Source organism: Bacillus rossius, chromosome 3, assembly GCF_032445375.1.
Source record: "Bacillus rossius redtenbacheri isolate Brsri chromosome 3, Brsri_v3, whole genome shotgun sequence".
Taxonomy (NCBI): domain Eukaryota; kingdom Metazoa; phylum Arthropoda; class Insecta; order Phasmatodea; family Bacillidae; genus Bacillus; species Bacillus rossius.
Window position 1 is genome coordinate 97556808 of NC_086332.1, and position 12904 is coordinate 97569711.

Genomic DNA, 12904 nt, shown 5'->3' on the forward strand with positions numbered 1-12904 from the left:
CTATTAACACTATGAAACAAAATTTGAACAAGTTTTTGTTTATCTAATTATTTTAGTGTTTATTGCTTAATTTGATGATGCTGATCATGGATATATATGTGGTTTTTCCTCAATGTCCATATGTTTAATATTATAATTAATAATCCATCTTTCAGTATTCTTAAGAATAACCAAAATAACATGTTTATTTAATGTAACTAGGGACATAAGAGAGAACTAACATATGTACATTCTATATTGGTTTTATAATGGTTCACATAATACTAAATAATATCTAATTTTCAATACAACAATGCCCTCACTCAAAAATGTAAATGAGAACAACTTTTCATTTTATGTTCTTTGGATCCCTCTGCAAGTACTGTTCCCCATACATAGTCTCCCATCATTTCACAATACCAACGTCCCTGATACCTTCTTTCCATGAGCTGAATGTCCTGGTGGAACCGTTCTCCATTTTCTTCACTCGCCTCTCCTAAATTTTGGTCTAAATTTTGACAGACCTTCTGCACCCAAGCACACAGTAACTCTGTATCAAATTGTCAATTAGTTACTTGTAATTATCATTTTTTTTGTCACTCAGAAAACATAGCACTACCTTTCAAAAAGTTTCAAAAGTATTACGTTCTTCAAGTGTCATTACATCTACAAGTTCTTTAGATTGTAACATCGTACGCATCTGAGGTCTGGTAAAAATTCCACCTTTTATTTTTGCTTCAGATAACTTGGGAAACATTTGTTTGATAAGAGTTAGAGCCTCAGTGTTGCTGTCCAAACCTTTGATAAATTGTTTGATTAGTCCAAGTTTGATATGGAGTGAGGGTAACAGAATCTTCTCAGTAGACAGAAAAGGTTAATGTTTTACGTTGTGTATGTCTGGAAGCAATTATTTCTTGCTGTAAAAACATAGATGTTCTGACATTTCATAGAAGCAGGCAAAATCTTTGTGCCGTACTCTGTATTTTGTTATTTTGCATCCTTCGGCACGCTAGTTATTTTCCTTAAGACGGGATGCGAGGAGTTCGGCCTTTGATTTGGTTAGTTCCAACTCCCTTATTAGCTCATCCAACTTCTTTTGATTGAAGATCTGTGGTTCGTTTCAATTTTCTCTCATTACTATTGGAGAAATCACTGTCATCACTAGATTTTTATACTTCATCTTCAGTATTAGAATGATCTGGTGGCAATGGAACTGGCAGATCCTCAGAGTGCGGTACTGGAGCAATAGATGATATGCTAGGATATGTAATATTTTTTTTATTCTTGGTACTCTTGTAATGTGTAATGTCAACCATACAAAAGTAACAGTTGTGATGGTTGGTTTCTCTCTATATTCAAGGATCTGCAAACGGCATAGATCTTCTTGTTACGTGTAATCAACTGCCTAAGGTAGACCTACAGCTACCATAAGACACATGCGGAGCCCATGCAACATCTTGTTCCAAGCACAATTTTATGTTTCACTTGTTTGGATCCGATATAATATCCACAAACATAACAAAATGTGTCTGCAGGCAATTTACAATGTCTGGATACTGACATGTTTAATTTAAAGACAACAACAAATCATTTTTATAACCACGAAAACGCAACAGTATTGTACAAACAAGAGGAAGACTTTTTTACAAAATATCAATGTGGATAGGATTGTTACAGATGTTTTGTATACTGATTTTACAAATGAGAAATGCTACTGCCATCTATTGCTGATCGCTTTTAACTACTACGATGATCATAAAACAGCGCCAATTCAAAAGTACAGTGGAACCTGGATAATTCGAACTTCTTTAATTCGAAATCTTCTTTAATTCGAATTTTCCTCTTGGTCCCTAGCATTTTGTATCTAAACAATGCTAAAAATCGTGGATAGTTCGAATTTTATTTTGGATAATTCGAATTTTTGGTGCGTCTAATTTAGTGAATAAATTATAAACTACGGCTCAAAAAATTGTAAATTTATCGGGAAATACGTTTTACAAACAATACTCGGCAAAAGTTAAGCGTTTGACCAAATGCGCGGTAGCTTGTAGTGTGATGACTCACCCTTCCCCTCCCGCACACTTGTGCCGAGTGCCGACCGCCTGCGCGTAGCAACAACACGCAGCAGTAGTGTCTCCAAGGTCACCCCTCCCCACACTCACCCCTCTCCACACCGTACTGTACAACTGTGCATCGTTCTGTGTATCGTCTGTTTTGTAACATACAGTGTACTGTAGCTTATTTAAAATTGTCTTTTGATGTGTGATTACGTGTAGTTTTTACGTACAGTGACGTTTAGTGAGTGAACTGTGAGAGTAGCAACCATGGCGTCGACCACGTCTACAAAATCCCGTGCTTATAAAACTTTGACTCTAGCTGAAAAAGTAGCGGCGATTAGGGAAGTGGACAAAGGCGTGAAAAAGAAATTGGAAATCGCGAAGGACTTTGGGATTCCACCCAACACTCTATCCACTTTCTTGAAGAATAGAGATAAAATTCTCAGCAGTGCAGAGGAATTTGATAAAGACCGAAAACGACTACGAGAACCAGATAACCCAGACGTCGACAATTGTGTTCTTAAGTGGTTCAAGCAAGCCAGAGACAAAAAAATTCCGTTGAGTGGTCCCCTAATAAGGGTAAAGGCTGAGCAATTCGCTAAAGAATTGGGCAAACAAAATTTCAAAGCTAGCACTGGATGGCTGGATGGTTTCAAAGAACGTAATAAAATTACGTTCAAAGCAGTCTGTGGCGAAAGTGGGGCAATGAACCAGCAAGAAGCCGGCCAGTGGAAGCGAGATTTAGAAGAGATGATCCAAGATAGAGACCCAAACAATATTTTCAATGTTGATGAGACTGGCCTTTTTTTTAAATGCACACCGGACAAAACATTGGCATTTAAAAGCGAAAAATGTCATGGTGGAAAACTAAGCAAAGAAAGAGTGACGCTTTTAGTCGGAGCAAACATGGACGGCTCAGAAAAGCTGCCCTTGTTGATGATTGGAAAATCGGCTAATCCCCGTTGTTTTAAGAATGTCAAGTCGAAACCGGTGGATTACGTTAACAGCTCAAACGCTTGGATGACAGGCGACCTGTTTTCAAAGTGGCTAATAAAGTTGGACAAGAAGTTTATTAAAGAAAAGCGTCAGGTGGTCCTCTTCATCGACAACTGTACTGCGCATAACACCATACCAGTGTTGAAATGTGTTAAAGTGGTTTTTTTCCCAGCCAATATGACATCTGTTGTCCAGCCAATGGACCAAGGGATAATAAAAAATTTGAAACATTTCTACAGAACCTTGCTGGTAGAAAACATACTGTCCGGAGATGGAAACGCCCTGAAAATAAAGCTCGATATTCTGCAAGCTTCCAGAATGTGTAAGCAAGCGTGGGACAGAGTGAAGCCAGAAACAATCAAAAACTGTTTTAAAAAGGCAGGTTTTGTTAAAACCGAGGACAAAACTGTGGAAGCCACTGAAGCGGAAGCCATTCCAGCAGCAGTCGACGGCTGGGAGAATGTGGGAGCCGACCCGACCATCTCGTACGAAGACTTTCTCAATGTCGATGAAGATCTTGCGGTGTGCGGTGACGTCACTGACACCGAAATCATCGCAGAGGTGCTCGGCAGTGAGAAGCAAGACGATGACGGGGAAGGTTCGGAAGAAGAGATCGCTGGAGTAGAAGAAGAACCGGTGCCGAGTGCAGCTGACGCCATGAATCACATAAAAGAACTTAGACGTTTTTTTGAGAGCCGAATTAATGTAAGTGATTCATACTTCATCTCTTTGAATAAGTTAGAATCTTTTGTAATGGCCGAGAGCCTTAATTCGAGAAAATAGGCCAAAATATCATCTTTTTTTCAAAAACAATAGGTTGTTTTTATGTTTCAGTTCAATAGTTTTAAGGTCATTTTAATATGTATGTATCGTTTAGGCATTAATCGATGTATTTATTCAAAAAATGTCAACCAATAAAGAGTTTTAATAGAAAATATGATTTTTTATTGTTTTGGCCCTATTTATATTACGAACTTCCTTAATTCGAATTTTTGGATAATTCGAAGTTTTTGACTGGTCCCTTGAGGTTCGAATTATCCAAGTTCTACTGTATTAGTAAATTATTAAAATACTTATCATTGTTATACATATTTATTTTGAAAAGAATCAACATTTGAAACAAACAAATGGTATGTTCTTGTTCAGCTCGTTGATTTTATCCAATAAACACTAAAGAAGGAACATAAACAATTTTTTTGTTACATAGTGTAATTTGTAGTAAATTTACATAGTACAAAAAAAGTCTAATAAGTTATTTGTAATAAGCACATTTCTTTACATTTTACCATTCATAGCGAAAAAAATTTCATGTAAATTTTATGACAACTAGCCCCGGTCTCCCCTAGTTCCATTCTAGACATGCTTATTAATTCATTACTAATGATTTTAATTGTATAAGTTTATAATGTGTGTCAGAATGAGACTATTTTGGTGAAGTAAGTATTAACAAATACGTAATTGAGTTTCATATTTGTTGTAATAATACCATATATTTATGAAAAAAGACATAAAGTATAAAAACAGAAACAATGAAACCAAAATTTCTGGTTTTAAAAAAAGGAAATTGATCTAAAAATAAAACCATATAATCTTGTCCCTTTATAATGGACGTGTAAACCCAAGTTGTTGGCAGTAAGTATTAACGCTGCTATGAGAGCTAATGTTGAACGGTGGGGGAAGTGGTGACTCACAGACAGGTTCCTCCTCAAACTGCTCAACAGTGGCTCTCATCTTGGGGCAGTACATGAAGAGGAAGTCAAGGACAGGCCGCTGCCTGGGGGTGATGCTCTGCAGGGCAATTCGGGCCAGATGGAGTGTGTGGAGTGGCCCGGCTGGTGGATGATCTGCTCCAGTTGGCTGAGCTTAGAGCGGCCGGGCAGCAGCTCCCTCAGAACTATCAAATCCTCTAAATGCTAATGTAGCAGTAATATTTTTAATCTATTGACAAAGTAGAATAATTTGGGCTGTAAGTAGGGACAAGATTATATGGTGAATTTCGATAAAACCTAAATATCGCAGAAAAGCATAATGTAAGTTAATACACCATGAAGCACTGAAATGCATCTAAATTCATGATATAAATGAGAGTTTTTAATTAAAACATTAACTTAGCTCACAAGAGCATAAACTTTTAATTTATTAAATTCAAAGAATTTAATTTATATAGCATAAAGTTGTACCAAAATTTATGTACTAAATAGATAGCATAATGTTTTACTTTTTTGGTCTTGCATCTGTTATTAGTAATTCATTTTTACATTACGACATTGGCACAATTTCCAAACACCCAAATACTTTCCAATTTATTTATATTGTTCTGAGTAGTTAAGACATTATTTATATTGTTCTGAGTAGTTAAGACAAGCGTATTACAAATCATTATATTGTAATTATTGCACAATTGTATCATCTATCAGTCAAAATGAAATGGTTTTGGTGAAATAAGTACATTGAATCTTTTATCAGGTTTGTTTAATTATTCTATTTTTATAAATAATTAAAATTCATAAAAAAACAAAAACAATAACACCTAAATTGCCGGTTTTAAGAACAAAAATAGCCTGAAAATAATACCATAAAATCTTGTCTCTAGCTGTAAGAGTATATTTCATGATAGAGCAAATTTAAATTGTATGGTAAAAAGTTTAAGCCAGACTTGGACAGATTTTTTAAGGGGATAAGGGGAGGGCCAGATAAAATAAATTATTGAGGCACTCCAAAAAAAATTGAAGTAAACACATTTTTTTAAAGTGATAAACTTAATTTTTCATTTTTACATTACACACAACTTATATCATATGCTACAACATAACTGGCATGTATAGCTAGCTTTTGAGAACAGCTTTGTTTTGTTAAAATATTTTGCTGACCTCACAGTTTTTTACGTAGAGCTCCAGCTTTTTACTTCCGTTCTTCTTCGATCATAGTTTCATAAGTGGTGTTATGTTTTGTCATTTATGTGAGAGATTGAATTCCTTGAATTTGGCTACAGCTTCATTGCAAATGAGGCACACAGGTTTATTCTCAATAGGCGTGAAAAAGTACTTCCAAGTCTACTCATCTTTAAAAATACAACATTCTGAATCAAATTTACATTTTTTATGCCATTGTAATGATCCAAAATGTCCAAAAACACTACCAACAATGCAAAACTATAGAATCACAAGCCAGACACACAGCCGCAGAGATGACTTGACAAACTACGTGATTGTCCGAACTACACTGACCTTGAGAACAGACGAAACGACAATGGTAGCGCCCCATTCATTCCGAACTTAGCCGAGCAATACTGTGCGCTCTACAGGCCAGGCACTGTGAAGACACCAGTGTAAACACTGCCACACGCATTGTGCTCCACATCGCCATGCTACGAACCTACAGACATCTACTGCTGTACTCCACATCTCCATGCTACCAACCTACAGACATCTACTGCGGCACTACACCTACGCAAGGTTGCGTGCAAACTCAGTTAATATTAGATGCAATAATACCGTACTTAAAATGCAATGAGAAGAAAACCATTATTCTATTCTAGCTACACACAAAATGCATTTTGTCCTATGTGTAATTGTAGGTGTTTTCAAAACTATGTCGCGGGCCGGATTGACTAGCTCGAAGGACCACACTTGGCCCGCGGGCCATACTTTGCCAATAAATGGTTTAAACAAACATCACCACATGTCATTGTTCTTGTGATTTACTTTTTACAGTCATTTTTGCTTGAAAATATCTGAGCGTATTGTATTTTACTGTACTTATTTAGTTCAAATAGCAGCTATTCTGTTCCAAATGTCTGGAAATTCTAAATATTTAAATAGGGAAACATGGTTTGTAAATTAATGAAAGTGTAATCCTTATATTTAGTTTAACTCTTCTGCTACGTGTCTCACATTTCACCAGGCATGATAACATGTTAATGGATCTACCATGTGAAACTGGTATTTTATGAGGGTTGTCTGAAAAGTTTTCAATCTAAGAAACAAAAATTTATTCAAATTCATTTTAATTTTTTCAACATAGTCTCCTTGTAAGTCTATACACCTTTCCCAGCGATGCTCCCATCTATTCAACTGTCCAAATAGTACTAAGTAACGTTATCTGCAAAATAGTTGTTTTTTATAGGTGATGGCCTCATTTGATTAAAATCTCTGCCCTCCAAGTGCCACTTTTAACTTAGGAAACAAAAAAAGTCACTTGGGGCTAGATCTGGTAAGACAGGTGGTCAAGCAATTCAAACTGCAATCAGTAGAGTTTTACCATAGCAACCACTAAGGTGTGAGGTGATGCATTGTCTTGTTGGAACAAACCTTTTTTTAACTGCAAATGTGGCCATTTTCTGAAAATTATGCCATCAACTTGTCAAATAATGATGCATAATATGATCCTGTCATGGTTTATCCTTTTTCAAGATAATTTATAGATAACTCCATGACTATTCCAGAAAACAGTCACCATCACTTTCCTGGCCAAAGGAAAAGTCTTCGTCTTTTTTTTTTTTTTTTTGTAGCTGATTGCCCCTTCGCGGTCTAGGGTTTTGACTGTGTTTTTGTTTCTGGATTGTAATGGTGAATTCAAGTTTTGTCTGCAGTAATTAATTGGTGCCAAAACTCATGATTTATTGCACCTAAACTGCTTCAACAGAGTGTTGGAAATATTTATTCAAACACGTTTTTGGTATTCATTCAATATGTGACAAACATATTCTTAATCTGCTATATCTCTTTAACATTAATTTGACAGTTTTTAAGCACCATTTGGTGAAATTGAGCAAAGTTATCATCAGTGATTGCAGTTTTTGGCCGTCCCAAACATTCATTATCGCCTAAGCTTGTACAGCCACATTTAATTTCAGCTGTCAAAAATTTCACAGTGGTAAATGATGGTGCAGAGTCCCCATACACAGCACTCAGTCATCTTTAATTAGCATAGGTTTATTGCTGTTCAAAACCAAATATTTAATGATAGCTCGATACTCAGTTTTTTTTTTTTTTCCCGCAAAGACATGCATATCGACTCATGCAAACGATTGTCAGAAATGGCTGAAATTTCAGAGAATGTGTCCCAAACCTCAATTTTTGTTGAGTGCTGCCATCTTCATTTTGAGGTCAGAAACTTTTCAGACAACCCTCGTAGAACAACTTAGCAGTGCTGTAACTATAAGTGTTATGTATACCAGTTCTTATGATAGTTTGAGACATGTGTCTCACTGCCCTCCCATCTTTCTTTAACCCACTGGGTATCTTATATTAAATGGACAAAGAAACTGCCCAGTCTGTTCGTAAGAGAGAGTTGGTACAGATTTAAAATTCAGCTGTTTTCTTATGCTAACGGAAAACTGTTTTTCTGTAGTAGGTATATTAATAAATTTTAATTACATACTTTTGTAATAAAAATTTTATATGTGACTTTTATGTATTGTCTACACTTTTAGCGAGTAAGAACGTTCTGTTTGTACCAATTTTGCCTCAAAAATATACTCTAGGTAGACAACAACCTTAAAACTACTATTTTCTGACAAACCTATTTACCTTGATAGTGGCATTCTACCAGATACTTTATGTTCCTTATTGATGGATTTGTTTTTAGAACTGCCACCTAGCCACATCTTGGATGCTTCCCATGGAAGACATTATCCGGTCATTGGCGGAAGCCCCTGACAAGATTCATCCTGACTACCGCCTCTTTCTCAGTTCAATGCCCAGTCGAGACTTCCCTGTATCTGTGCTGCAAAACTCGGTCAAAGTGACCAACGAGCCTCCGATGGGTTTGCGCGCCAATATTCGTCGTGCCTTTTTCGACCTCTCACAGGACTTCTTTGAGGTACACGGTAAGTCTTTGGTTGTATGTCAGCCAACATCATTATATTCTATATACAGAGTGATACTGAATTTGACCAATAAACCTCAGCTGCAGTTTCACTGTAAGAAAATTGTGCCGGAAATTAGGCATTTCGTCACTTTTTTTAATTTATTCTATAATTTTAAAATTTTTTGGGGTTTCCATTTTTTTAAATTTATCTGGTGGTTAATGGGGGTGATTTACTTTTTGTTAGGCCGGTGTACGCCACCGATTTAAACTTGATGCCAGTGGACCGAAGCCCCTTCCCAGGGGGCCAATCTGATATTTTGCTGTCTAATGTGGACATGGTCAGCCCGGTTGAAATTTCTCTCGCCTGCAGTCACGTCCCGAGTTTGTAATTTTAATTCCCTGCATGACCAAAACTGCTTTGAGCAGCTCCTGGGCTGCAAGCTGCTACCTTGTAGAGGCCTACTGAGAAAAGCATGTCTCGTCACGAAGCAGTCTCCAGTGGAGCTGCGTTCCCACCTTAGTGGCCATTTCTGCCCCCCCTTCCTCTCTCTCCTCCTCACTTTAGTTCTGAGAAATTAAGCTAAGAGCAGTGACCGGACGGGACGATGACCTGATGCAAAAACCTTCTCCCGGGTCCGACAGACACATCCCTGACATCTAGCGGCAAAAAAAGTAACCGCGGGCCTGGTCGCCAGCGTGCAGAGCTTACCCTCATGACACCTGGTGGCAAGTCTGCTCACCACCTCAAGTAGTTCCCCCTTACGCCGCTAGAAGGCAGCGTCGCGGTGCCATAAGGCACTATGCTTTCCTCTCGCGGCCCGGAGAAGTCGATTGTTCTTTGTTTTCGTTTCGGTCCGGTAGAGAGCGCGCATGTCGTGTTGTTGCCACGACCGCCTCGGACTCCTTCGGAAATTTTCGGCTTAGAACCGAACCTACCCCCTCCTTTGACCCGGGGCCTTACCGCCCGATTTAATTAGGGGTTTTGGCCGATTGCGGGGCACTCAGCCCTCTGACCTCGGCTACTGACCTCGTCTCACCTACGTCCTCTGCGCTAAGAGGCTTTTTGCGGGAACGGTGATTTTCGCGTGCACGATAATGTAGTCAGTTTGCTTAAGGGATGTGATCCCGTTTGTACAGTAGCCAGGCAGAGGTAGTTTTTAGAAAAGTCATGCGTAGTAAAATTTTTATTTCTTCTTATTTAATTCTAAAAATTCCGGTTTCATCCGCGCATCCTGATTTCTCGGTCCGCGGCATCCTGATGTCGGCGCGAGACACCTAGTGAGCTCCGAACTCTACACCCTGGTTGGTGAGTAATTTTTTTTCTTTCCCCCCCCCCCCCCCCCCCCCCCCCCATTCCCGTTTGTTGGCCTTTTGCGCCGACGGTATAGGACTGTCTGGAAGCAAGTCTAATTCGTTTTGAATTTGATTTGGGTTTCAGACAGGGTCGAAGTGCTGGAGAGAGAAATCGCTCCCAGCTCGTGGTCCTGCACCTCCACTGCGGGTCACGTTAGAAGAGAGGTTTCCGCGACCCGACGTTATTTGTTGAAGACCCGGGTGGTAATGTGAAATCAACATCCCCCCCCCCCCCCCCCACTTTCTAGCTACGAACTACATAAATCGAATGAATAGCCTACCAGCGAACAGTGCTTTCCTCAAGAATATGTAGAATCAATAAAACTAATCAGCGATGTAATTGTTGGGACATTCAAATTTGGTGCAATTTTTAAATTTTAATTATGTAATAATTTTTGCTAAGGTGTAACATGTACTGTTTTAATTACTCCTGGGGCGCCCCCTTTAACTTTGTTATTTACTAAGATTTTTATTGTCAGGTTTGAATAATACGAACACAAAATTCCTTAATAATAAACCAGGGAACCTATAGACCAAGCTACTTGTGTAGTGTTAATTTATTTATGATATACCTTCTTCCCTTAAAAGATCCATACTCCTCCCAAGTTGCTTGTGTCAGGGAGATCCAAATTATCTTGTTCTCCACCTCGTGCCACCTCTGGTCAATTACTTAATTTTCTTATTTTTCTTACCCAGCAAGTTTCCAAGGCTCTTTTTAATTAATTTAAAATAAATCAACTTTGAGGCACGAGGGGCGTTACAAAATAAGTTGAACTGAACAAATTTCTACAACCACCACAAAACTTGTCGCTGTCATAAAATGATTACTTTGACATAATTGGTTAATATATTTATTTCCCATAAACTTTAGTAAGAGATGATCTTCAGTTCTCTCTCTAATGCTCTTTTGTATTCAACCAACAGAAATGTGGGCACCTATACTCATGTAAGTAGACTGTAAAAACTAAATGAGAAAAAGTTTCAATATTTGGCAAATATTGCCATTTTTTTTGTAAATATACTTTAAAATATGAAACTTAATCTAACTAAAACTATAAGAGTAATATGTAGTTCTAGTTCATTAGTTGCATTATGTCAAGTGAAACCGGGTGGGGTGTTTTTTTTTCCTTCAAAAAAATTCCTGGTGAATCGATGGTTCACTGCTTTGAGCAAGGTTCCATTTGATTTCTAATATGGCAGCTTAGCTGTTGGTGATGTATTAATGATGTTATGTTAAAAATATAAATATGAATTTCAGATGCCATGTGTAAAATATGTTCATTATTATTGTCATTCATAATCCATCATCAATCATCCATCATCATCATCATCATCATCATCATCATCATCATCATCATCATCATAACATCATCATCAACAACATCAACTTCTTCCAGCCTGTGGTGAGGTCAGCAAGTAAAATGCTTCTATCTTGCTCTGTCACTCCACCATTTCTCATTCTTCACTGTATTTCAGTCTTACTTCAACTCTATCATTTTCCTAGGCAACCTCTCTTTTCCCATTCTCTGGACATGGCCATACCATATCATTCTAGCTTTTTTAATGATCTCATTCAAGTCCTGTACTCCTACTCTAACTCGCACCATCTCATTCCTGAACTTGCCTCGCATCGTAACGGCCAACATACTCCTCATAAACTTCATTCCTATTGCTCTGATATTCCCAGCATATCTCTTGTCTACAATACAGGTCTTTAGGCTCCCTAAGTAACTATGGGCATGTAGTGAGTATTGTACAACACAGTGTTTTTTTTATACAAATCTTGATACTATGGCTTATTTTTATTTTATATTAAGGTATTTTAATTTATAGCTAAAATAGTTATGTCCAATAACAATTTTTTTATGTTGTATTCCTTAAATGAGAATAGTTATAAAGTATTAGGAATTATGTTTGCATACCATTTTTCTTTGGTGAGGTAGCAGCTTTCCTAAAATAAATTTTGATGCATAAATATATATTTAAGATTTTTTTTTAAACTCATAATTTTGAAACAATTTCAGAATTGCATGCTAAATTCAATATAATTATGGAGATATGATTATTATATAGTTTTTTTACAGATACAATACAATTACAATTCTTATTTATACCACTTTGTTAGAAATTCAAAAGTAAATCTATTTTGTGCTTGGATGAAATGATGACCAATAATTATTTATTTATTTTGGATACTATAAAATAAAATGTAGAAAATACAAATATTTAGGTACTTTTTATGGTTTATTTTGTTTCAACCTACACTCAGCCAAAACAAATTGTCTTTTATATTTTTGGCATTATTTGAATTAGAGGTGGGACGATACCACACTTTTGATACTCGATTCTGTATTGTTTTTTCAGTTCGATACTTTCGATACTTCGATACTTTCGATACTCCAGGGAAAAATATTTTCCCATTAAGTAACAATTATTACAAATAACATAAATTAGTTTTAAACTATATAAATTCAATCTATCATACCAGCACAATGTCAGATTAAACTTAAATACATTATGTGTAAATAATTGCATTAAGGTAAGTGCTCCGGTACTCGTCACTGCTCCAATGGTCGTCACTAGCAACTTCAAATGTAAATAATAGAGAAGTAGCTCAATATATCGCCAACTTAAATATTGACAAAAATTTGGTCGACGTTCTAGCTGAAATTACCACAATAGTTTTCAGAACAAACACTATTTTCAAT

At 37.0% G+C, this 12904-nt stretch overlaps 1 protein-coding gene across 4 annotated transcripts in view; it reads left to right on the forward strand.

Moving 5' to 3' along the window:
* LOC134531065 (dynein axonemal heavy chain 6) overlaps nucleotides 1-12904 on the forward strand; it is a 491808-nt gene that overhangs the window by 415443 nt on the left and 63461 nt on the right. For 3 of the 4 annotated variants that reach the window (XM_063366584.1, XM_063366585.1, XM_063366587.1), the window contains one exon: nucleotides 8622-8862. The exons of the other annotated variant lie outside the window; for it this stretch is intronic. In XM_063366584.1, the coding sequence (XP_063222654.1) occupies nucleotides 8622-8862 (241 nt within the window). The remainder of the gene's footprint in view (nucleotides 1-8621; nucleotides 8863-12904) is intronic. 4 annotated transcript variants of the gene reach the window in all.